At 42.6% G+C, this 27,000-nt stretch overlaps 2 protein-coding genes across 2 annotated transcripts in view; one reads left to right on the top strand and one right to left on the bottom strand.

The window, feature by feature from the left end:
• The window catches only part of stx8 (syntaxin 8), a 34,796-nt gene extending 20,834 nt beyond the window's left edge, over positions 1-13,962 (top strand). Inside the window, exons 7-9 of the mRNA XM_076042804.1 lie at positions 2,858-2,959; positions 13,517-13,605; positions 13,637-13,962. Of these exons, the coding sequence (XP_075898919.1) occupies positions 2,858-2,959; positions 13,517-13,581 (167 nt within the window). The 3' untranslated portion in view covers positions 13,582-13,605; positions 13,637-13,962. The remainder of the gene's footprint in view (positions 1-2,857; positions 2,960-13,516; positions 13,606-13,636) is intronic.
• A 436-nt stretch (positions 13,963-14,398) lies between these two features.
• The window catches only part of ntn1a (netrin 1a), a 60,247-nt gene continuing 47,645 nt past the window's right edge, over positions 14,399-27,000 (bottom strand). Inside the window, exons 6-7 of the mRNA XM_076042791.1 lie at positions 21,706-21,780; positions 14,399-17,261 (exon numbers count right to left, since the gene is read on the bottom strand). Coding sequence (XP_075898906.1) covers positions 16,933-17,261; positions 21,706-21,780 — 404 coding nt within the window. The 3' untranslated portion in view covers positions 14,399-16,932. The remainder of the gene's footprint in view (positions 17,262-21,705; positions 21,781-27,000) is intronic.

Raw genomic sequence — 27,000 nt, 5'->3', positions numbered from 1 at the left:
GATTTTTGACAACAACAATCAAATTATTTCCAAATATCATTGTTGAGCACTTTTGTAGACCGGCTGAAATTAATTTCCAAATTGGTTTAATTGGTTGTTATGCTTCCATATGAAAGTCATATTGGAATGAATGTATTGCTGTGGGTGTCATGTCCGTTTGAATCCTGCCTAACTTTATGAAGATTGGAGGAGGCCAGGCCCAGAATACAATAGAATGACAATCTTATTTGTTTTTCAAGCAACAAATACCATCAAACAAACACTGTAATTGACCTCAAAACTTTTGATTAAAAAAAGGAAATACTGTTGTCTTTTGCTCTTACGTTAAAAAACAAAGTTTAAGCATGGAGCAGTGGGGATTTGTGTTTTTGTTTATGTACCTTATATGCAACATGCAGTATAAGTTAGATATTATAAAGTCATACTATGGCAACACATTTTTAGGGAAATGCATGTATTTAAAGCACTTAAGAAGCATTTTCTAATAACCTTTGCCAGAACTAGGGCCTTCCTATCTATTTTCAACACGGCACTTGTGGAAAACCTGTTGCGACAAGTCTCAAACTTTACTCTTGGATCACCAATATTGAGCACCAATATTGACCCATGACCGGAAACGACCCAAAATTGTGGCACCAGCAAACCAACAAGTCTGTTTTGCTTTTATGGTTTGGGTCATTTGACTTGCGGTCGTAAAAGGTTTCGTGTCTGCTTCCCTTCCCACAGTGGAAGAGAAGAGTTTTATTCCTCCAAATGGTTGCCCGATGCGCAGAGGGAGGTTTTGGGACTCTCCAGGGACACCGTTGATTCTCTGCTCTCATGTCCACCATCTCCTCCTCACCCTCTCACACTCTGGCCCATTATACCGACATGCTCATTTCCTTGCACAAATTATCCATGCAACTTAATCATGTGATGTCAGCTGAAACACTGGCTGTCTTGTCAAGCCACGACCGGCCAGTTCTTGATTAAACGTTTTCTCGACAATCCAATTTAAAAGTCTGAGAAACGTTACAGATTACCATTTGGGGATAAGCCAGTTTTTTTTTAGTGTGTGTGAACAAAACAAACTCACCCCGGATCACACAGACTGAGAGCTGCTTCACCAAACAGCAGCAACTTAAGAAAACGGGATCTGTGTAACTTGGCTCTGAGATGGTGTTTGTACGCAAGTTTTTGCTTCAGGCTGCAGTAAAAGCTTCATCTATCAGTCTGATTTCACTCTGGAAAGAGCTTCTCTGTTCCTCATCTCGTCCTTGGCTTCTCTCTATTGTTCTGGCCCTCTTTTCTTTGGTTTGACTGTAAGCGTGCACAGAGTAGAAAGTAGAAACAGAAAAAAAAATGCTAAGCATTTTTTTTTTAATTGTCAGTAAACTTTGCATATACAGTGAGATTCTTTCATTAGTAATGTCACTCACACTATTGTAGGCCTTTTATTTTTTTTTAGATTGAGAACCATTTACTCATAAAGATCTATTTCACTTAGTTTTTTCCTTTATTTGTCTGTTGATATAGTATAATATAATATCTAAATCATAAAAAAAGCAAAGTGAAAAACACCTCTGGTGGATACCCAATAACAAGAATTAGTTTGAATGTTAAATATCCCTTTAATAAAAGAGACATTGAAGGTATTTTTATAATAAGATTTCTCAAACACCTGCATTTGCGTAATTATTTACAGTTGGATATTTGTTTTAAGCGTTTTAGGGCTGACTGACTTGCTTCTATTGAGCTTTTATTCCCAACCATAATCTGCAACCTCTATATTGCCTCTAGCCAGTATCACATTAAAATACCAGTCTTGACAAATCAAAAGTGAGCACTTGCAGCTATTGTCTGTCTTTGTTGTTAACTCAGACCTTTAGCGCTGCCATGTCAGCATAGTGGCTGACTCTGACAAATCACAAAGACCTCCCTTTGGATGACCTTCAAGTATAGAATCCTACTAAAGAACCTTCACCACAGAGCCAAACACACACACACACACACACACACACACACACACACACACACACACACACACACACACACACACACACACACACACACACACAAATGCGCACACAAGCTCTAAACACCCTTGAGCACAAAGCATACACACTCTTTTGAAGCCCAGGCTTCTGGGACTCTGCCTGGGCTTACGTCCTTAAAACAGGAAGGACTTGATTCAATCCAGAATGTGTTCAGGAAGCAGTGAAACCTTTTGAGAGCGTCAATAGTGCCTTCACATAATTCACTGTCCTCCATCTCCTCCAGAACCACTGTCACCGCTCAGGTCTGTGCAGTAGCAGCTGCTTTCTTTCAGACATCTTGGCTGCTCTGATGTCAAGTCTCTCAAAACTCATCTTTTCTTATCTTTTGGATGATATTGTATTTATTTATGAATCAAAGTGGAATTTGATTTTATGAAAGCCGCAAAAATCTGATTCACAATATAACTGTTATTTGTAATGTAGTTTTCAGTAAAAAGGTGTATATCTAAACTGTTATTATAAAGCAAATTATCATCAACGGGTCTGTAATTTATTTATTTTCACACAAAACAACTGTAAATGGGTTATGTCAATATGTCCACAGTGATTTACTGCCAACAAAAACATGTCTCTACTGTAAAATGAACCAATGCCAAAGCAACATACTGCAATGTTTCATACGGCATGACTGTAGTTTTTACGGTGAATCCCTGGTTGCCACAGCTGCCAATGTTTTACTGCCAATTCAAAACAGTTTTTCTTACAGTGTGTGCAACCCACCAGTTGCATTCTGTGTGGCTAAAGCAGCAGGCAAAAACTGCACAATCAACTTTCTTCAAAAACAAAAATTCTCCTTTGCCTTTTTTCTTGTTTCTTCTCAGAAATCATTGATGACCTGGCTCACCTTGTGGACAAGACTGACAGCAGGATTCGCAATGAGACACAGAGGGTGAAGCTGGTGGAGACCAAGTCGGCCTCCTGTGGTGAGTCTTTCTCCTGATGCTCTGAGAAGCAGCCCCATCATGAGTAATAAGTCACGACTGTTAATCAGTTGGAAAAACCTGCTAATGTTTTTCCATTGCTGTGTCTTTCCAAAAAAACTTAGACTTTTCTGTCAAGTGTTGCTTGTTTTTTTTTTAAGCACTGCTTATTTCTTTCTGTTTTGATAAGCAAGCTGTTGTTGCATGACCTCCCGTCACTGGTCCTTCTTAAGCTGGTGAAAAGATTGATGTTCATGGAGTTAAGGGTGAGGGTGATGAACACAGGCTGGACTGTCAAGGTCTTTGGCACCTGCGAACATCAAATTTGACACGGTGTAATTAAAGCAGCATATTCCAAGAGTTTTCTCACTTTATTAGGTTTTATAAATTGGGGGTGAAACAGGTCTCAAAAGGATTTCATTCCCAAGTCAGATTTGAAACTGATTCCGGATAAAAACAGGCAACGCAGGTGAGTTAAATATCATCTTGAGCTTGATTTCAGGTGAACTGAAATCACATTCTATGCTACATGCTGCATGCTGCTGAATGAGTTGATTTGAACGATATTTGCAGAGCCCTGCAACTTCAGTGCATCCAGCATGGACTAATAAAATATAATGAAAATAATAATTATCATAAAACACAAAACATTCAACAGTCCGAGACTATTGGGGGCGGGCCAATCTCCCCAACACCACTGATCTAGTCATAAAATTATCCTAAACAATTATTTTGTAATTTAGTCAGTATTTATTCAGGATTGTCATTGAGATCATAGATCAAATTTATCAGCTTTTATTTATTAAGTGTTAAATGCAATACAGATGCGTCTCAGAGCACTAGATCCAGATTTCAAAGGAACATTTGAGTGACTGGTTGAATGGTTGGAAATAAGAAAAATGCATGAAAACTTACTTCAAGATGTCGATTCAGAATTCATAATTAAATTCCAAAAAGATGCTCAACGCTCTCCTCTTTGACTTTGCTGTCCACAATGAACTTTACGAGTCCCATCCATGTCTTACTTAAAGGGCTGGTTCAAAATTGTGTTCACATGACCTTGTTTCCAAGTGAGCCACTCTGCCTATTTATCAGTGGATAAGATAGTGGTTTAGCCCAGCCAGCGTCCAATATGCCGTCCCATTCATTTCAATGATGTTGCTCACACCAGAAAAGTCTTTGGCTTCCAGGTTACTTTCAGATGCAGTATTGTCACTTCCCATCATGCCTCTGTAACTCATGCACCAGGATGCAAAAAATGGATGAAATACGGTTATTCTATGACTTACTATTAATGTAATTTCTTTCGGAGGGCCGCATTAAAAAGTTTAACAGGCAGCATATGGCCCCCGGTCCCTAGTTTGCCCATGTCTGATGTAGACCAAGGGCTCAGAGTGGCCCCTCCCCCCATGTGCTTTTGCATTTAAATCACTCCCGTAAACATTTATTCTTTTCATTTAGACAAAAAAACAAAAAAAACAAAAAAAAAACCCAGCAGCTCCATCTTAATTCTCAGTGAGTTCTGACCTCCTGAGGCAAACACCTGCCATCAGATGTTTGTTGGCTGACTGTGCAGACTGGAGCTGGTCATGGGTTGAGTTTGCCCATGTAGAAAGCCCAGGAGTCATCGCCGTGGCGAAGGCTGCATTGTTGTGCCGGGAGACGTCGCTGACGGGCTGCTGAGGGCGGCAGGAATGTCAGTCAGCCCACAGAATGCCTTCTTCTGACGCTGCCGTCCCCATGGTGCCAACATTAGTTTCGAAGGTCTCAGACCTCAAGTGACGAATCAGCACTCTCTCTTCCTTTCTGTCTTTCTTCAGTTCTTTCTTTCTTTCTCTCTCTATTTCTCTTTCTTTCTTTCTCTCTGGCTCTGTCTCTCTTTTCCTCTGCTGTCCCGTGTCTCTCCTCCCAAGTGAACCGTGCCTTTGCCTGCATTGCCACATGTCATGTTTCCACACATCTTTTGCAGTACACACACCAAAGCATGCAGTATAAGGTACATCTGCGCGCGTGTCTCTGTGTGTGCGTGCGCGTGCACCCACACACACGCTCCCTCTCTGAATGGAAAATTCCCTCACCTCGCTGCTCTTTTTCTCCCTCCCCCCTTTTTCCACTCCTCCCTGTCATCCCCTGCTCGTCTCCTCCAGTTGTTTGACACCCGTCTTTGTGTCACGCAGGGAGAGAATTGAAAATACGGCATGCCGCGGATTGTTTGGCCGCCTCTCTCTCTCTCCCTCTTTCTCTCTCTCTCTCCGACGGCGGATTGTTTATAATTCCTGCGCTGCGGGGCTTTATTTATTTTTCGAAACCACCTCTCATCCCGAGCCGCCCGCTTGGTGTTATGTCTCAGTCGAGTCCTCGTAAAGCTACAAAAGTCTGGCTCTGATGGATGAGAGCGTGCTTAACATAACGAGCGCTAACCGCCTCGTCGCTTTGGAAGGAATCTCTTGGTTTTTACAGCGCCGAGTGGTTGCTTCAAGCTGGAAATATTTCCAGAAATTTCAAGAATGTTCTTGAGAACAATGAGCCGCCGAGTCGTCTGTTTTACTCGCTGTCAGTTTTTCTGACGGCTTTCGAGGCGAAGGCCCGTCAGAAGTGTGCACGCCGCGCCTTTTCCGATGTCTCCACCATTGAAACCTGTGGAAAAATCACACTGAATTCTAGGACGGGTTGTCTCAGTGAGCTGGAAGGACCCATATGCCCACATTTATTTTAAAGTCTCTCTCTCTCTCGCTCTCTCTCTCTCTCTCCCTCTCTTTCACCTCTTTATTTTTTATTTTTTTTAACCTTTCAATCAAATTTTGTTTGCTGTTCTTGTTTTTGATATTGTTTCTTGTTTTACTTGTTTCATTTATTATTTTCTTAAACCCTCAGTTGCACTCAGTTACTCCTGATGTTTCATTGTGATGCATACATCGCAATATAATTATATTGCTACACTACCAGTCCGAAGTTTGGACACAGCTGTTTCTTCTTTATCTTGACTACTTTCTACACTGTAGATACACACTGAAGACATCAAATACACAACCAAGACATGTGGACTAATGTGGCAAAAGAAAAAAATGTTAAGTTATGTTATAGCTATTTTATATGAGGTGTGGCTATTCCAGATTATCTAAAATATAGAACTTGATTATTTCACACCTTTTTGTTCAATACATATTCCATGTGTGTTCATTCATAGTTTTGATGCCTTGAGTGACAATCTACAATGTAAATAGTCATGAAAATGAAAGAAACAGCAATCAAAGTATGTGTCCATACATTTGACTGGTCATGTATGTATGTATATATGAAGGCACGTGTGCATATATATATATATATACTTTAAACTTGTTATTTTGAGAGCCTGTAATGTGGTGCGTGGGGATTTGGAGGGCTGTGAAAGAATCTTAAACTTTTGTGTCTTTGTGTTACTTCTACGAGGGACCACCTTCAAAAGGAGATACTGCATCTCTAGGGACTACATTGGAAATACATTGAAATAAAATTGAAATTGTGGGAAGTTTGGCCCCAGTGAGTGGGAAGGAGCCATATGCCGCCTCGGCCGCAGAGCCGTGTGGCCAGCTATAAATGACTGGTGGCTGCAGCGTTGAGAAACTACCATTGTGCCCAGAGCCGTCGGATTCCAGCGCGACACGGCCTCATGGAAACATTTATCTCATAATTGTGCAAAAGACGTGGACTTGAGTTGCCTTCGCGGCATGAAAGTGCTTCTCCAATTGAAAATGGCTCCATCTTCTGCACTCGTAAATTGAAATTGAAAATAATCATGTGGAACACACAGCCGTAAACAAAATCCAAATTAGATTGCTCTTGGAAAAATATGCTTTTACAAAGCAAAAACTCTTGAACTAAACTTCATCAAAGCCGGACTTTTTTTAATCTACCCCCCCAGCCCCTCAAACGCCGTCCTCAGTGCGGTGTTTTACACGGGCGTCGAACCACAAGCGGTTGTTGTACGCGTCCACACGTTTCCATGACGTTATTTCGACAGAATTTGCAAAACAGAGAAGACGTAGAAGTTGTTTGGCTTTATATTCTGTGGTAAGTGACGGCTCTCGCAGTGTCTTTTCCTACCCCGCCGGCTTTTGGCAGCCACTGCTTTGACATGACTGAATTGTTTTGGGGCAGCGAGCGAGCGAGGGAGGGAGGGAAGGAGGGCGGGAGGGAGTGTTTGCAAAGTGACGCACAGTTGGTCCTGTGCATGAGCATGCGTGCCCCCCGGGAATGTTCCCCCTTGAAAGAAAAGAAAAGGTTGTCGTTCTCCCCAAAACTGTTTTGCTTGATTAACAGGATTCTGTTTTTATTTGCCAGTTCCATGGTCCTGTCCCTGACTGTGTGATCACAGAAACTGCAAGACCGTTTTAAGTCTGTTTTCCACTGCATGAAATATAACTGACATTATTATTATTATTATTATTATTATTATTATTATTATTATTATTATTATTATTATTATTATTATTTAATTATTATTTTAGTACTTATCCATATAAATTGAAATGTTATTAGTTTGGCTGGCTTTTTAATCTTTACTCAAAGTTTGTTTCTTAAAGCGCCCATCTTGTCTGTTGAATGTTGCAGCTTACTAAATGGATTGTGTCAAAACATTCAGTTCTGGAAATCAGCCCTTTATGATGTCAGAAACGGGCTTTGGCTTATCAGTAGGCAAAAATTGATAGTTTTTGTGTGAGGTGCTCCATAAACAGAAAACTATATGATGTTTTTGATTGTGCAATTTTTCTTTGTTGGATGTAAAGTAAAAATCAAAAAAGGCTTTGATGCTCTCGTGAGGTGGTTTTTCAGACATAAACTTTCACTATAGAGGTATATCGCAAAAGTGTCATGGAAACATTTTGCGGAACGAAATTTGACGAGAATTATGGCTTATGCGCTTCACACCGTTCAATGGAAACGCCTGCAAATCGAAATTGTGCTTTGTCAAAATTTTAGAAATATCGCTTTTATTTTGCGAAAAACTGTAATGGAAACGCAGCTAGTGAGGAGTTTTCTTCTCTAAACCCCGCCTAAGTTTTGACAGAGCCCACCTGACTGTCATTACAGCTTGTTTTCCATCACGTCGAGGGGAAATAAGGGCAAGGGTTCTCCAGTTGGGTTAGGTCGATGGCGCGTTAGTTTACTCGTGCCTCGCTAAGCAACTCGAGCACCACACTAGGCAACACCAGGCAGAGCAGCTCATCTCCCAGTGGAGCCCTCAAGTCTCTTTCAATCACATGCATCCTGAAGGCGGCAAACATCTCAAGTGGTGTCGTTGAAACCAAGTAGCTTTTTGAAAAAGTGGCCGAGGGGCCAGTAGCACTGGGGGAGAAGTGCACGAGAGAGTCTCTCCTCGGCTGTTAGAGGTCGTCAAGAATGCGATAAATCAAACGCAAACTTCCAACTTGAGAACCTCGTTCCAAATTTAATCAGCTTGATTTTTCAGTTCATCTCTTGTTCCTCTAATTGCCCTGGTGTGGTCTTTTGTTTGAAGCCAGCAAATCCACTCAAATATGTTTCATATGGCTGATGAAAGGATTTCGACATGTCACACACCCCGCTAATGATGTTTCCACATCTGAGATTCCTCTTAGCGAGTGGCAAGTTAAACAAAACCTTCTTTGAAAAATCTGTAAATATTTAAAAACCCTTTTCACATCTCATTTTGCCAGGACTTGAGGGAGGAAAAAAAAGCAATTGAATTTTGCTCATTGTGCTCACACCTCAGAACTGCGCCGTGCGTTTTTATTCTCTAGCCGGCCCCCCTCACTCTTTATTTATGATCTCGTCAGAGAAATTTATCGACGGACTCGAGAGTTAAATCCACTACCTGTAAGAAAAGTGACTGGACACAAACGTGTCAGAAGAATTCATTGGACTTGCCAGCTGTGAAGACCTGTTGAGAGAAATGCTCTGTCACCAAGTGTCACCATTTTTACCAAGTCTCGTGTGATTATCAAACAGCTCAACGAGGTGTGGAGAAGCACATCCATTTATTATGGGCTTTCCTTTCCTAATGAACTGTTTTTATTCCATAGATTGATGTAGTGTGTATGGGTTAAATCCATTTAGGGTGATAATTGACCTGCTGTTTTTTTTTTTTTTTTTTTATCTACAAGACAATTAAACTATTTTGTTTAACTCAAGATTTTACTTTATTTTTTGCCCTGACGTCGATGCGAGGATTTCCTCTCTAAGTTAATTTGTAGTTTTTTTTCTTGTGCCCTTCAAACGCTGAGGAGTTACCCAACGCCTCAAATAAAAACCACTCCAAACAATGAAGCGCACTTTCCTTGGATATGCCTTCATTTATGTCATGTCGTTATAAGACGCTTTTTGTAATTATACAATATATACGCTAAATTCAAATTCATCCGACATCAGAATTCAGCATCAGCGTGCTCCTGGCTGGCCTGCAGACTCTTTGTCTTTTTGTGTCTCACACATTTGTCCCATTGTGTGTCTGACGCTTTAACCAGAAAGTTTTTTCCCCCTCCTCAATTTTGGCATAAGAAAAATGATTCAAATCTTTAGAAGAATAGAACTGGTCCCCTTTTCCCAAGGGTCACCCTGGCCTTTGTGCACCCCAGAAGATCTTTGCAGCATGAGCAGGGGGCACAGAGGGAGTAGCAAGTGGGGTTCAGGGGTTGTCTGGGTCTCCCTCACACCCTCCATCCCAATAATTCGTTTTCTTACTGATGTGTCTGAAAATTGCTGGGATGGGATGAGCCCAGACGCTGGCCCGCCGAGCTCCCTGGGTGGCCAGTCTATCATCTCCGTCAGCATCAGTGTCACAGCAGAGCAGTAATCTATTTGGCAAGCAAACAAGGTTATTGTCATGAGTCTCTTGAGGCCCCGGGGTCAGCGCTATCTTGTTTAGTTACCCAGGACACTGGATCGGTTCACAGGGGTGAAGGGGGCTGCACTTTCCGCATTCCCTTTTGTGGGTTTTTAAGTTGATGGTAGATTTTTGGACCAAGGTGAGGGAAAAACATGTATGTTTTGTATTTTTATTGAATTTAGTGTTGCGTTTTGGATCTCTCCAAAATTTATCAGTAATAATAATTATTTTTAGAGCTGGACCTGTGCTACTTTTTTACAGAGTGAGAAGAGTACTACTCACTGATACTGAGTGCTTGATAAGGCCATTACATATTATAGAAATACTTTGACTGTTCTGTTATTTGAACAACATTCATCAGCATGTCTTTCTAGAACATGAGTGACTGTCACAAGATGTGCAATACAAGAGTACTCAACGCCGGTATCGGGACCGATCCCCAGTACTGGTATCTGTATCTGTTAGTGTTGTAGTTCTCGGGGTTGGTCTCGGTCTCAACACTGCTTCTTAAGGGTCTCGGTCTCGTCTCGGACTCTGAGGCATTTTCACTCGTCTTGATGCTCTCTAGTCTTGACAATGTCTTGGTCTCAGTCGGTGCCGTCTTGATCTCTGCATCCTTAATTATTCCCTACTCACAAGCCATCGGGAAGGCCCATCCAATCAACCGCTGATGATGCCTACTAAAATATCATGTATATGCCCTTTGCTTTAATCAGACCAAGACAGTGGGATCCGGAATGTGTTTACACACATTTTGCACCAAATAACTCCAGGAAACCCGAGAGGCGATAAGTGCCAAATGGGGTGCGAAGACATCTGGATTCACAACAGAGCTGCGTTCCGTGTGGGCAAAGAAATCAAGGTCGGCTTTACATTTCATCAGACCCGCCGCTGCCACCGCAAGCAATTAGTTCAACGTGGCTTCTATCTCGCCCCGTCTGCCTGTGGGGAAAGACGACCAATTAGGCCTCTGAGAGGGGTGGGCGGACGGGCGGGCAGCGCCCAAGAATGAGTGAAATGTAAACTGGAAGCGAACGGCTGGAGAAAATACCAGCTGTGTGCTAAATAACTTGGGACAATGTGAGTCGGGGAGGGTGATGGGGTTCCAGTTCTGTTCCAGGGTCTTGAGGAAACTGTGCTTGAACATGTCCTGGAGAAAAAAGTTTTCATTAAGTGGACTATCGTTTACACAGCACACTACAATGTTTTTTTTTGATGGTTTTATTCCAAGGGGCGACTGTAGCTCAGTTGTCTCACGATAGAAAGTCAAATTCCACTCCATCCCAATCTCTGTTGTTGTGTCCTCGGGCAAGACACATACACTGCCTTGTATGAATGTGAGTGAATGTGGGATGATGGTTGGAGTGGCTGTTTGGTGCAGATTGGTAGCCAGGCTTCTATCAGTCTGCCACAGGGCAGCTGTGGCTACACATGTAGTTTACCACCACCAGTGTGAATGTGGTGTCAATGAATAATGGGTTTCATGTAAAGCGCTGTGAGTGTCTAGAAAAGCGCTATATAAATCCAATCCATTATTATTATTAGCTCACACTACATGAATCCAGCATGTTTTTGCCAAACGTGGGTCTTTACCTTGTGGAGTTTGACACAACCAAAGATCAACGACACATGTACTGTTCATCTAGTGTGATGTGTGGTGGGCGACATGGTGGCGCTGTGGTTAGCACTGTCGCCTCACAGCAAGAAGGTCGTGGGTTTGAATGCCAGGCCCAGAGCCCTTTCTGTGTGGAGTTTTCACACTGGAGTTCATGTGAGGTGAACTTGGCAACTTATTACTGCAGGAAAAAAAACTCTAAATTGTTCATAGCTGGGTAAGTGAGTGCAAATAGTTGTTTGTCATTTGGTGTTACATTTTATGTGAACTGCCCACTTGTCCAGGGTGTAACCCCGCCTTCACCCCGTGACAGCTGGAATAAGCTCCAGCAGACCTCCGTGACCCCGAGAGCAGGAGAAAGTGGGCATCGAAGATGAATGAGTGTTAACAACAGGGTACAAGCGGGGCGTCGACCAACTCATCATCGCTGAACTCAAGACATTGAAAAAGGACGACCATATATTTTTACCATTGTATGATGACATGGTGCCATGGTTCTAACTTGACTCCTTGCTGCTGAAAGAGAGACCAGGTTCTGAAGATGTGCAGGGTTGAACCTACCAAGAACTGGCACCAGCAGACCAGTACCTGGTTCAATTTGGAAGGAAAAAGGTGTTTGTAGACATCAATACTTTGTGTTCTTGGAGACGTCTACATATGTTAACTAACGTCTGCAGTTAATTTACATATACAACGTGCATAATACAACAGTCAAGTTAACTTTGACTGTTGTGTCGTGACTTGTTACAGGAATTACTCGGCCAGAATCGTTGTAAAACGAAAAGTCCAGTTTTTATTTGTCCTCAACAGCAGGAGTTACAACAGGACCTGTGTGCATCAATGTAAAAGTACAACTGCATGTGTATGTGAAAGCCACACGGTCCCCAGTGGATTGCCGCAGATGAGATTTACACCCCAACAAGCCTCAACAGCCCTCTGACTCCGAGGGTTTCATGTGAACCCCCCACAGTGACGAGTCCTGCCAAGTCTGCTGCAGCTCGCTACGTTTGTGTTATTGTGCAACATGTGTGTTTTGTAAAGGGTCCATTTGCAATTGGTGAAGGTTTTAGTGGCATTTGTCAAAGAGCCACACCTCATCCAATGTTTTTGGTTCTAAAAATGTCTTAGATTTAAAATAAAAAGCTTCACACCGTTCCCAAAAGCGGCCTGCTTGCTTTCTAAAAAAGAGGAAATCTCCACCTGTTATGGATTTTTTACAACAGAAAGATTTTTCCCTCCCCTGGGTGGTGGCTGTCATAAAAACTGTAATATTTGGAGGTCCCCGGGGTAAACCCCTTTGATGAAGTGTGAGTGAGCCTTTGCACATTTTTCCCTGAAAAGCGGCGGCTTTTCTCTCACGGCCCAATCAGAAACATGTGCCTATCATAGTGTGCAGTCTGCAGCAATCAGCTCTTGTGGCTGTTGGGTGCATGGAAATGGCACTAAATCACCGAGAGAAGAAACAAAAAAAGCGGGCGATGTGCAGTGAGGGTATCCACTCTTGGAACTCAAGTTGGATCAAGAAGTCTGAGGGCTTCGTGGCCAGCAGCTCTCGCTTCCTCCCTCCGCTGAGTGCACCCCCACCCCCCCGTGTCTTCCCAACTCCCGTCCTCCGCCTGAGTCTGTCTCCCATCAGGTCTAGAGTTCCTCCGCTGCGTGACGTTTTCCGTCTCAGAACGCAGAGTCAGGACGAGGCGTTTGTAGACTTGGAAAACATGCAACTTTTGTCTTGCAAAGTCAGAGTCTCCGACAACTCTGCTGCCCCCTCTGCTGCACGCGTTTGTTTTTTTCCTCTTTTGTTCTGCGGGGATGTTTTCAGCTCCAGAGTGTCGAACACTTGACGCAGAATGCGTGATGTTCTCGGTTCAAATGCAAATATTTTTGTTTCTTTTGCAAAAAACAGGGTCAAATGGAAGGTTGAACTAGCTTTCATGGATTATAATAATATTTGTTATTGTGTATACTGAATATAATAACCACAGTCACCCTTGCAGGAATGATTTACTATTTATCTACTATATATTTAACTATTATCTATCTATCTATCTATCTATGCAACAAAAAACACTGATAACTCAGTATATTATCTTCTGTCTTTCAGGGATGCTGGTGGTGATCGTGCTGCTCCTCATCGCCATTGTGGTGGTCGCTGTGTGGCCAGTGTAGCCGACCAGGGTGGCGGGGCTACTGCCGGAGCGCAGCGGAGCCCTGCTGTCGTGCGGACTCTGCGTTGAATGAATGAACGAATGAATGCACAAAGACCTACGAGACGGCTCATCTCGCTGGGGTTTTATTTTCCTGTTCTTCCCGTTTAGGCAACAGACTTTGTTAACTTCCAGTCGTAAACTTTTGAAATCGAGGTCACAGTCAGACTTGTTTCTGAAGTTCGCCCGTTGACTTGTTGCCTGTAAAACGGCAAACTGTCCTTTTAGTTGTGTTTGACTCTGAAAGGTACTAATTGATCAGAACTAACTATTTTTTTCTTTCTTTCCTTTTTGTAAATCAATTTTCCCTGTAATTTATAATAAAAATGACATTTCCACTAAATGGTGGGTGGACTACAGTCAGTCTGTGCTCGCAGTATTGTAACATGATATGAAGCTGTAAACTGAAACCGTAATGTGACTTCCATAGTTCAATGCCTCGGACATATTTATGATATATTGCATTAAGAATCACTCTTCAGTCTTCAAGGATATTTCCTTTTGTACAATCACCCAAAACCTTCCGAATGTTCACTGACATACATCCTGGGCAAATACAAGAATTTAGTTTTTCTTTTTTTTCTTTTAAAACAAAAAAATTCTACCTAATGCAACCGCAAAGTCTTGAAACAATATTCATTTTTCAGCAAATATTTAATTCAATTATGTTGAGTGTCCCTTTTTCCTACTACCATATACATACCTTGTAATTAAACCAATAAGTACTTTTAAAGAAAGGTCTGACATATCTTGTAATTAATCAGATCCACAAAAACAAATTTGTTTAATGTAACAAGAGTTTATTTCAACTGTAAATTTGGATTTAGTTCTACCAGGCTGATGTGTTCAGTAGTTATCTCCTTTAATGGCAACAATCTAAACGACCACAAATAATACAAAAAAAGTTGAAAAAGACAATAAAATCCATAGTGTCTTGTGTCATTAAATATATTCATATATAATAACCATAATATATTAGTAAGCATTGTAAAAGAACATTGAAAAATAAAGTCTTGGCAATGTTGAAAACTAAACAACATTTACAATTCATAGTATGAACACAAAGCAATGCTTTGACGTGTGTGTGTGTGTGTGTGTGTGTGGCGGTTCATCAAAGCGCTGCTCTGGAGATCATTAGGCTACAGACGTATTATATTGTGTGAATAATGTATAGTGATGCTGCGCATCTGCATTGTAGCAGAAACGACACCAGCATTTTGCATCACAAAGTACAAAATCAACTGACTACACGGAACTCTAAGCGTAAAATACTGAGATGCATCTCAGCGATGCCGTGGCCTGGTTTCATCCAACGGTTCAAGCCGGGTGATTCGCTACCTCACCTTTTGGAAAAGCCCTTTTGATTGGTCTCACAGAGAGAAATTTCAGTTTGTGTAGAAATTCCCAGAAAAAATGAGACGACGTCTAATTGGGATTTAGATGGCGATTCGTGACGTGTCCGAACAACTGAGGGCTTCCTCCTATGAACCTGAGCTTTTGTTCTTCTTCTTCTTCTGTTTGATTTCAAAGACCACGCAGAAATCCAGAGTGAACTGCATACAGATAAATGTGCAATGTGGTAAGAATCGAGCAGCGTCAAAGTGATTGCAATTCAGCCCATCTCTCCCTGTTGTTGGAAGTGTTGAAGTGAAGAGAATTAAGGTGACAGGTCAATGGGAGGCTGCAGCTTCTGACTGGTTGCACACTCTCCTCTTTGTCACCATACAGTCATGCATTGTGTGTGTGTGTGTGTGTGTGTGTGTTTTAAGTGGTATTCATCTGCAGACTCGGAGCACTGTAAGAGTTACTCTGAATAACGGCGTATATATAAAAATACTTTTTTGCTATTTATTTTTTTCCTCATCTGAACTGGAATTATTTTCTGAGCCCTACAACTTTATGATAATTTTTCCCCCACTGCATTTTTTTCCCCCTGTTGAAACGTCTTCTCTACTTGCCTTAACGTCTAAATTTAAAGCAAAAATAATCATACTGAAAGCACCATGCCAGTGTCTGCGCAGGTGCAGAACTCTCAGCCGAGACAGTAAAATGGTTCGATCATTAACGTTCATGAGTTCTCAATGATTTTGTCTGATAAAATAAAGGTTTAAAGTAAAAATAAAAAAGTCCTTTTTGAAAAACAACAGACTTTAGGTTAATGTTAAATTTATGTGGAACAAGGAAGGTTTCCCCCCAGTGGAATTAATTAAAACAAAAAATATTTTGTTGCCACTTCAGAAGCTTTAAAATGTATTTATATGCAAAGAGCACAGATTTCTGTTATTTTTATAGTTTCTTTTTTTACAGTCATACTTAATGTCTAAATAAACGTCACCTGTCCGTTATTGTTAAACTCTTGTTGTAGTTTAAAAAAAAAAACTGTACGTACAGAAAGTTAAATAATTTTAAAGGCAGTTTGCCTTTTTTTCCAAAAGGTATTAACATTAGTACCATGAGCACCACCAAGTCAGATGGACATTACAATCTTATGTGTTCACATGCAAGTTTTTTTTTTTTGTTTTTGTTTTTTACAAACAGCTAAATCCTCAAAATGAACTTGGAGTCGGAAGTGATGGATGGGAGGTGAAAATGTGCTCCATACTTCAGTCAGTAAAGTGTGTTTATCCTCCACTCTTCCTCACTTGTGTCCTGTGAACTTTTTCGGCAGTAATACAACATGAAAAAATAATAAGGGGCAGCTTGGTGACCGTCTCAACTCATCATTTCTTTTTCAGACAACAGCTTTGTATGGCACGACTCTTCGATATGAAACTACCTCGGTCGGTCGCAGTGAAGACTCGCTCACCTCGTAGCTGGTCATAAAAGATAGAGAAACCATGCGGAGGCAACATTGCAGGGGTGACGAGGTGTTGGTTTTTTTTTTTTTTTCTTGTTTTACGACGAATTTGCACCGGCGGAGGCAGTCCGCGGTCATTAAAACATAAAATATGATTATTTTCATACTGAGATAAAGAAAAAATAAACACACGTAACTGTATAATGCTGGTAATAGGTGCAAATTTGGCAACTCTGACAAGAGGGAGAAAAATCACAACGTAAAAATAAACCATAAAACCAAAATCTGCATGGTGAGCTCCTTCAACAAAACTTCACTAGAAAAAAACAAATTGTCCTAAATAATTCTCTTCATGCTTCTACACAAACGAAAAAAAGCAGCAACATATACAGTCTTTTGTCTGTCTGTGGTCCTCCGGTGCTCTCTTTCTTTTTCTTTTTCTTTTCTTTTTTCGATGACCCGTTCAGCTCGCTCTTGACCTCCTCTCCTCTCTCCGGCGGTTCTCCGCTCCGTCTCCTAAGGCTTCTTGCACTTGCCTTTCTTCTCACGCTGCTGGAACTTCCTGAGCCTGCGCGCCCACGTGTCCCTCCACTGGATCACCAGACTGCCTTTGTCTGCCACCACGCCGCCCTGGCCGGGGGAGTCCTCGTCGTTCCCCAGCAGCAGGTACTTCTTGCCGGCTTTGATCTTGGGACACTTGCACGCCACGTCTTTGGCCCGCACCCACAGGAACTGGTCGCCGCGGCGGATGCGGCTCTCGCCCTGCTTGTAGACGGAGATGATGTTGACGGTGAACTTCCACCACTCGCCAGCTTTGTCTGCCTTCAGGATGTGCACCTGGACGGCTGCGGAGGACACAAGAGGCACGATGTTACCACTCAACCATTCAAGTCTCATTCTGGCTATTGGTACAGTAGGATTTCTTATTTCTGGAAGCACAAATGTTTGCATTTAATTGCATGCAATTCAAAAAAATCTTCAACATTTGGATTGTAACACTGTGCCTTCCATTTGGAGTAAATCTGTCACTGCATTAAATTACCCCCCATTCTTTTGGATGAAGAAATTGCACAATTTATCACGTTCTTGGGAAAACTTGCTCGCTTTCCCCTGTAAAGTTGCATCATCAACTTTATAGAATCACCATCGAAGGGAAGGGTTCATGTCACAAGAACAGAAAAGAAAGGGCGCCTTTTCCTGCATCGCACACTGGTTCTTTTGTCCTTCCGTCTTTATCTGAGCATCAGCAAACTCTTGCTGGAGGAATCACAAGTGTAGAGTTGGCAGATGTACAATGATAATACCAAATAATGTCCCCCAAATCCCTTCACAATTCAGTGCTTTAGCGTAACTGAAGTATTTCAACAAATGGCGTGCTAATAGGTCGATGCTTTGTGATGTTGCTTCTTAATCACAAAAAACAGCGTCATCTTGCAACACAGACATGCCAAACAAGTAAATAGACATTGGCTAAATGCTGAGGACTGCTGTTGAGAATCAGCATTAGCTATAAACTCTATATGCACACGCTGCAAGCTTGTATCTGTGTTAGAATGCATTGACCCTGTCTAATAAATAAATAAGTAAATACTTTCTAGCTAATGCATGGGAGTAAAGGAGGCTTAGTAAAAAGCCCTTCTGAAACTGTAGAGTGAATACCGTATGCAGCACTGTCCGCCCATGCATTATGTCCATTACAATTCATGGAGCAGTGTGATTTGTAATGAGATTAGGATTATGGAAGAGCTATTAGGGACATTAGCAGGAAAGCTGCGTTGTTATACAACCGGGTAAATCAACTGGTATGTTCCTCAGAGAATGCAAAATGGGAGCAAAGGATCACTCTCATGCATCCAAACCATTGAATATCAATATTTATTACCGCCACATTGACTCCGTCAAACGGGAGCTTTCAAACCTTTTCTGTGCTAAGTGGACAGCTATTATAGAGGGACCGTCTTGCGGGGAAGGGGGTTTCACCTTCGGTGTAGAGATAATGGAGAGCAACATCGTGATGGTATCAAGGGAGTGCAGTGTATTCGGGGCACGTCAGACCACTATGACAGGAGTCACACATCAACGATGGTCCCATCCATCCATCCATCCATCCATCCATCCACCCATCCATTCATTCACTGGTCCATCCATTCACCCATTGACCCATCCTTCCAATGTCCCACCCATCCATCCAATGACCCATCCATCCACTGACCCATTCATCAATCCATCCATCCATCTATCCATCCATCATCCATTCACTTACCCATTCATCCATCCATCCATCCATCCATCCATCCATCTATTGACAATTCCGTCCATCCAATGACCCTCCAACCCATCCATCCTTCCATCCATCCATCCAGCCGATGGAAGACTTCCTAAATCCTTTGGCTCTTTCCGTCTTGTAAAGAGCCTAGATAGGAATTTGTCAATCAGGGCGCAATATTTGGAAGGTGGCTCGACAAAACTCCTGTCTCATACATTCAGATGGAATAATCATAATAATTCTACACTTTTTTATTGGAGCAGGTATATCTTACCAGTCAGTGTTCCTTTTGGCAGCAAATTCTTTTTCAGTCCTACTCTTTATGAATAACATACTATATTTCGTTTCAGTCATCCCAAATCTTTTAGCCTTAGTCTGGCTTTTAGTCGACTGAGTGCAAGAGTAAAAACAATTGGTCACCAAATGTTATTCCATGATTCAGTCAGTCATCCATCAAATGTTATTAAATGGTGGTAAGGTTTTGAATGTGCATGTAGATTGTATAGATAGTGTACACAGCTTCATAATGACATGGAAATTGTTTTGTTGACACATTTTTTTGCCGTCATAGTCTTTGTCAACAAAACCAACACTGTTGCCAGTGGCACACTGCTCCGCTCCTCAGCACTGACGCTTGTACCATTGCTCCCTGACTCAGCGTGGAGCCCAGCTCCCCTGCTGCTCTTTTCACAACAGTCCAAAGCCAAAGCTCCTAACACACATTTTGGGAGATTCAGATTGTATTTGACGTTGTGATTAGCTTAGCTAAGCTCATGTGTGGTAAAAACTGTCCAGGGGTCTGGTTCCGGTCCATTTCAACACGGATTATATGGCGGACTGCTTAGTGTTCTCATGTGTATTGGCAGCATAAAGACCCCCTGCCTGGAGTGGGGAAGGCAAGGAAAGAGAGGCTGGGACCAAAGATGAAGTAAGGGGGGAAATGTATATTTTAGAATTACATACATACATTTATTTATTTTATTATTTTTTTTTTTACATTTCCTTGTCTACAGGGGCGTACATGTGTTTGGAAGAATAGGACCAATGAAAATGTGTTTTTCTATGACAGGAAACCCTCCTCATGATAGCATGGCTGCTGCCCAGCTTCCTTGGCTTTTGCTTTGCTTGGTGTTATCTTAAACATCAATACCAGCAGATCCTCTGCACTTAGCAACCGCAACATAAACTGATTTCATTTTGGAGGTTTTCCTGTCCTCCGCTGCTGCGAGATACAGACATATGAGGGCACTCAGCCATGTGTTGAGTGATCTTTTCTTGACTTCCCTTTCCACCTCTCCATACTTGAATGAAGACTTCCTGTTTAACATTTCTGCGTTGCACAATCAATGCAATCCATTGTGTAATATTTGACTTGATTTATAATTTCTAAAGTTGGTAAAAGCTTAATATACTGCCTATAAATATATGAATAAATGTGTAGATTTGCAGTACAATAAAAGTAATTGGATTTCCCTTCCCTTCAGAATGGTTCTCATATATCTGTAAGAATATATATAGAGCATGGGTCTTGCTCCCAGTTAGCTGCCATCTTGCACCGCCATATTTCTAAGGAAGCCTGGTGTGGACAAACTAGTTGCCTGAAGGTCTTTTACACACCAGGAAATAGGTGAAGTGATGCGAATAAAGCGCGACGTGGATATGCGTACAGAATTTGCGAGGCAAATAAAATTTGTCCTTACACACCAGGTGTGTAAGGACCTTGACATCACCTTGAAGGTGGATGAGGTATCCTGGTTTGGGTGTGCAGCTCACCGTAGTTCACTGGCAAGCTCAGGAGGGGGAGTGAGAGTGAAAGATGCTGCAACATGAAATGTAACCACTTGACATTGCTGTTTCTTCTTCAAAATCTCCAAATATTAAACACTGAACCTTTAAGACAAAATTGGACCAAGGACTTCCCTGGGGTACTCTCCAGTCATTGAACTATGAATGACAACACTACTAGTCAGTTAAAAAAAGACTTTTTGAATTGCTAAAATCATTGTATTAACCTTTATATAATCCCAATGGAATACAATCATTTCTTTATAAAATCTGCACACACACACACACACAAATTCAAATAGTCTGCTCATGTCTCTGTATCGGTAACAATGAAACAACCACTCCTGAATCGTTCACTAAAGCACTATTAAAAACAACCACATAACCATGAAGCGGATGCATGTGTGCCAACTGGAGCATAGTTCAGAGACACCAATCTCCTCAGTCGAGCTTATAGTGGAAGAGAAGGTGTGTATAAGTTTGACCCTTCGGGCTCCCTAAATCCCAGCAGTGCAAAGGCCAGGCCTGTCTGTCAAGCTGCTGAGGTATGCTGCAGGATGCCACCGCTTGGTTGACCAGTTCAAGCAACATGACTTCAATCAGGAGAGGGGACAGCGGGAGGGGGAGGGGGAGGGGGAGGCGAGAGGTCATATGTCTTATCCACACCTTGAATGGCAGGCACGGTGGATAGAAGCTCTCAAGAATGCAGCGAGAAAGTCTAAAGTGGAGGAGTTGGGGGGGTGAAGATCTCTTAGAAAACCCAGTCAGAGTCAGGCTACACACACACAGACACATACACACGCACACACGTATGCATACTAATTCCAGGCCATTTGCTCCAACACTCTTTCTCTCGTTCTTTCTGTCTGCTTCCTCTCTGAAGATCGTCCGTCTCCTGTTTAATCATTGGTCTCCATTGGTCCTCAGGGAGCTGCAGTAAGCCATCAGTCAAATACCTCTGCTGCTGCCTGGAGCAGCCGCCTCCAGACTGTTGCTGGGCTGTGAGCTCGTCTGTGCTGCAGAATACGTGATGAGTTCATGACTCGGTGCAAAGTCAAACCTAAAAAAACTCTGCCCGTCCTAAAGGGAAAACAGCCACTTTCTATTTTGTGTGTGCGTAGATGACAGGAAGCTAAACTCTGCTGTTGTCTGACTGGAGTTTCCTTGTTTTAGCCTCGTGTTTGGCTCTCTAGAAGAGAAGTTAAAATACATGTGATTGATGTTTTTTGTTTCCTTACCGTAATCCTTTTTGCAGTACTTCTTCATGTTGATCTTCAGTTTGCCTTTAGATGCTTTGCAATAGGTGTCGCAATCTGAAGGAGACAAAGGAATAAAACAAGGGTTGTGTGAGAATGAGTTGGTTTTGAGACTTTGTTGGAATGAACAAAAAACAAAGCGAGCAAATCTCAAAACAGGCTGTGAGTAAGGATGGGGAGAAAATGTTCAGTCAGATACACGTACTATTAGATAGAGTTACTGCACTCTGTTAATCCACAACATCTTTAAGAAAAATATTTCCCTCTGGTTTTGTAACCAGATGGAACAGTATTTATTTTTCAATATTTACATTTTTTTTTTTTTTAAAGATTTATATTTATTGATTGCCACACGTTGCACAGGTACGTAAGCGTGCTTGTACTTGTGCTTGTGCGTTAAAAATTCAGTCCCACATCTAACACACTGCTGTGCGTGGAGTGAGTCAGGCCTGTGTGTGCGGACCACCCTCCACTTTCTGCCCCCTCCCTCCACATCTCACCTCGCTCATCACTTCAGCCCCTGACCTCCGGGAAAAAAAAGTGAAAATAAAAGATCGCGGCTGCGTCATCTCACGGCCATGCGAGGCCTCTGCATTTATTGGTGTGCAGATGGGGTTGGTGTGGGGAGAAGTGAGGTGGGGTCTGTAGGGGGAGAGGAGGTTGGGGGGTGGACTGGGTGAGAACTGGCCGCTATTTGAGGGAGTGGAAGGTGAGAGGGTACGAAGGGGGTCAATGCCACACAAAGGGAGGTCAGGAATGGAAAACTAGCCATCCATGACGCGCTATAGGCAGGGGAACTTTTTTTTTTCACTTTCTTTTTTTCTTTTTTTGGGGGGTTGGGTGGGTGGAGGGGTGGAGAGGTGGTTTTTGATGTTTTGTCAGTTGTTGGGTTTTTTTTGCTGAAGTTTAATGCTGATCTTGGTTGGAGCTATTCATGTTTATGGTGCTATGTAGGGATGCACCAATACCAAATTCTTAGAAGGGCCATTACACATTATTGAATTACTTTGATTTTGAAACATTTCCTCCACAGATGTGGAGGCTTTTAACCGTTGCCGTATTGCATTCGTGTTTCCTGTAAAGAGTCCTTGTGTCCTCAGAAAGGCACTTATAAGAAATATATCATTATCATTATTATTATTATCATAATGATAATAATTATTATCTGGCTGCAGTAATTTGCTACACCCTGCTGGGAAACAGGCAGACTGGCCTGGAAGTCCTATTTGAAACTAACGCCGTATCATTGTGTTTTTATGAATTCTTTCCTGAGTCTGTCGCTCGGGAGGGGAAAAGGAGTAGGAGGACGGGGCGGCGAGATGGATGGACCACGACTGGCAGTGGGAACAGTGACGGGCGGTGCAAGAAGGATTGCAGCCTTCGCGCGGCCTGCGGATATATATACACACACACATACACACACACACACACACACACACGATTAGTGTGACCAGATCTCTTTTTTTTTTTTGCTCCGTGCCTTTATGCTCCATTTGAAAGAGGTTGCCGGGGGAACGGCGCGGCGTGGAAAAATGCAGGGGAGGTGGGCGGGAGGACGGACAGCGCCGCTGGAGAGAGAGAGCGCAGGGGCGGAGAGGTTGACGAGCGAAGAAGAAGCAAAGTTTATCAGGGCGGAGGAAGAGAGGGGGATTGGAGTGAAATCTGCAATTTGGTGGAGAAAAAAAGCCCCGAAGGCGGCGCTGCACGGCGTAGCAGGAGCTGCCAGTAGTGAACAGCGGAGGAAACAAACAGACGAGTGGAGGAAAAATGGGCAAAGTAAATGAAACAGAGGAGTCTATTTGGGCTGCACCTGATTACCATGTAAATGATGGGGGGTTGGGGGTGGTGGTGGTGGTGGTGGTGGTGGTGGTGGGTTCGCAGTGGAAAGGAGGCCTTTTGTTTTCTCATAACCCTCCCTCCCCACCCCCCCGATGCCATCATGATACTTCCCTTTGATAGCCTTTCGTTCCCCATTAGTGTACCCTTGAGACGTGGCTCCGGGCCCCGCTGAGAACACCCCCAGATCCCCCATTTAGGGCCAGGGAGTCCCCTACGGCGAGGACAAATGTTCCCTTTGTGCGCACGTTCCACAGCAGCCAAAAAGTGGGAGCAGCCCTGTAAGCGGCTGGCTGCAAAAAAAGGGAAAGAAGAAGAAAAAAAAGTGCTCTGGGGTGTTCTGAGTAGATGTCGTTACTACGCCGCTTTGTTTCCCGGCATTCAGAGCGCCGAGGAGTGGTGTAACTGAGAGGTGGACCTTTGCCCCCCACCCTCCTCCACCCATCAAAGTGCTGTATGCTGCTTTTGAGCTAATCGTTTTCAATTTTGGAACTCTCTCGCTGAAGCTGCTCCGAGACAGAATGGGGCGTGTTAACAGCGCGCAGGGACGGCAGCCTTTGATTTAGATCACGGGTGTCAAACTCAAATACACAGTGGGGCCTAAATGTCAAACTTGGACAGTCTGGGTCCAACGTCGACATTTATTGAAAAGAATCTTCCTCCAGATATCCGCACTGAACCTTTTCATAAGGACCCAAAAAAACCTAAAAATATGGAACAAGCTGAGCTTAATACTATACAATAAAATTAAACTTCACATTGCACACATGCAAAATCCAAGCAAGCATTGAAAAAAAAATCATGGGAAAAGGCAGCAGACAATCGTGCACGTGTCTGTGCAAATTTGTCTGTCATCTTTCAGAATCCTAAATATACAAGGGGTATTACTGTGTGATTAACAGCGGATAAACAGCTGAGGCTGCTGATAACATTTATCTTAGTCTTGTTTCTCTGAAACATAAAGTTGCTCAATTTGACCAGTTCAGCCGAAGCTGTGTATAAATAACCAAACTGAACGGTGGTCAAAGACCCTCTGACTGAATGTGGCGAATGCGTTTTGATGCGATGCGACTACCATTTGTCCGAATACCAAAACCACGGATTTGGACTGTTTGCACTTGGTTACTTCATGTGTTTTTTGCCGATCGGAATACGAAAAACCCATGAAATGACCAAGTGCAAACAGGGCCTACGGTAGACAGCAGCAGCAGCAGCAGCAGCAGGACACGGAGGTGTGAACGCCAGCCCAGGAGGAGGCCTTTTTTTCTCCCTCAACCGGACTGATTGAGAAACAAATTGCAGCAAATAAAGCATGTAATTTGGATTATGGATGCCAGTGTGCTGCGCTGCTCTCGCACCGCCACCGCTGTGAGTTCTGGACTTCGTCCAGAGAAGGAGGGAGAAAGAAAGAGAGAGAGAGAGAGAGAGAGAGGCATTGTGTTGTCGCTTCGTAAAAAGCCGTCAGTTGACAATAGAAACAACAGCAGTGAAGGTGCCCCGGGTTCCTGACTTGATTTTAGAAATAAAGGTCCCACATTGTATTTTCTTTTTTAAATTTCACACAGGACTCAATACTTGATGCAAACCTCCAGAAAACTGCACTTTTATCGTCTGTTTATTTGCTGCCTCCCAATGCAATTTAGCGTCCCGCTAAAGGGGGATCACTGAGGTATGTGCGCCCTCTATAAGAGCAGGAGTGGAAGTTTTATTTCAGTCCGCAAATCAAGAGGTACAAGAAGTTCATCTGATCAGTACGGAACACTGCCTGGAGAAAGGTGCAAGCTCAGGGCCTTAGCTCACTGCGCTAACGCTTTTCACATTTCAGTTGTGATACAAAGGATACATCTATATCGAAAAAAAATATTTTATACAAAGGAATTTAAGTATGACATTCGCTGGCAGGCAGCATATTGGTCAAATAGATTTTGAATAATGCACATAAAGTTGATGTATTTAGATAGAGAGTTTATAGTTAGTTCTATGTAGCTAACTTTGTAGCACTGAATATAAAAAAAACCCTCAAGCGCACTACTCTTATCTCTCTCTCTCTCTCTCTCTCTCTCCCTGTATATATATATATATATATATTGATATATTGATATATTTAGAATATATATATATATATGTATATATATATATATATATATATGTATATAAATACATATATATATGTATATATATATGTATGCATATATATATGTACATATATATATATATGTATGCATATATATGTATATATATATATATATATTCTAAATATATCAATATTTATATTAATATCCCTCTCTCTCAATTTATGTATGTATATATGTATGTATATACATACATATACGTGTGTATGTATATTTGTATATATATGTATATATATATATATATATATATACAGTATATAAAACACTTGACTCCTCTTGCCACTACTTTTAGCAATGCATTGTGGGATACATTGCAGTGAATGTGAATATGTAGTGAACACCAAAGTTCACTCAGGATTTGGACTCGACTACAAACTGGCGCAGCCCCTATATACGTAGTGACTGTATAGTGAGCAGGCGGCCACTTGGAACACAGCCACAGACTCCATCACATGAATACACAGACAGACAACAAGCCGACAAATGTAGGCGTCATGTCATAAGTTCAGTCGTCCTTTTCTTTTGTTTCTGCACCTGCTGCCTTTCAATTTCCTCTCTGACATCAAATCGATGACGAGGCGGCTGAGCTGCAGGATGTGAGGCCAGACTCAGGTCCCGGAAAATAAAATCCGAGGAGGGGTCGGCCACGCATTCTGATCACTTCCAGTCAATCCCTTCCCTCACACACACACACACACACACACACACACACACACACACACACACACACACACAGCCTTCTGAGGCTCATCCTACTCATTATGACTCGGCCTCACCTCCTGATGATGATGATGATGACGATCATCATCATCATCATCATCATCATCATCATCATCATCATCATCATCGTTGTCGTCATCACTACTCTCGCATGCTGTGTATCCGGCCATCACAGGTCATGAGCAGTGAACCTCCTCCCTCCGTGTTGCGTGCAGACATCTCCGTCTTGATCTGAGGGAGGAGCCACTCACACCATCCGTGACCTACGAGCACAATGTATGTTTTGTCTGCGCCGCCCCGTCCGAGGCTTCTTCCTCCGAGCATTCCAGCCCGTGTGGTCGGAGACAAATTTATATCCACTCTTTCTTCTTTCTTTTACTCCTGCAGCCTCCATCCCCCCAAAGCACACAGCAGCCCAAAGAAATAACTGCACGTTCCCCCACCCGCCTCCCACACACACACACACACGTACACATACACATACATACACACACACACACACACACACACACACACACACACTAGCCTCCACCAGGCACCTGCCTCACAGCTGCCAGCCTAATAACAGCGGCCTGGAATCACTCACTTC

Source organism: Nelusetta ayraudi, unplaced genomic scaffold, assembly GCF_046127955.1.
Source record: "Nelusetta ayraudi isolate G7.1 ecotype Tasmania unplaced genomic scaffold, CSIRO-AGI_Nayr_v1 ptg000004l, whole genome shotgun sequence".
Lineage (NCBI taxonomy): Eukaryota > Metazoa > Chordata > Actinopteri > Tetraodontiformes > Monacanthidae > Nelusetta > Nelusetta ayraudi.
Note: the sequence above shows the minus strand (reverse complement) of the source record. Positions and strands in the feature narration are given on the sequence as shown.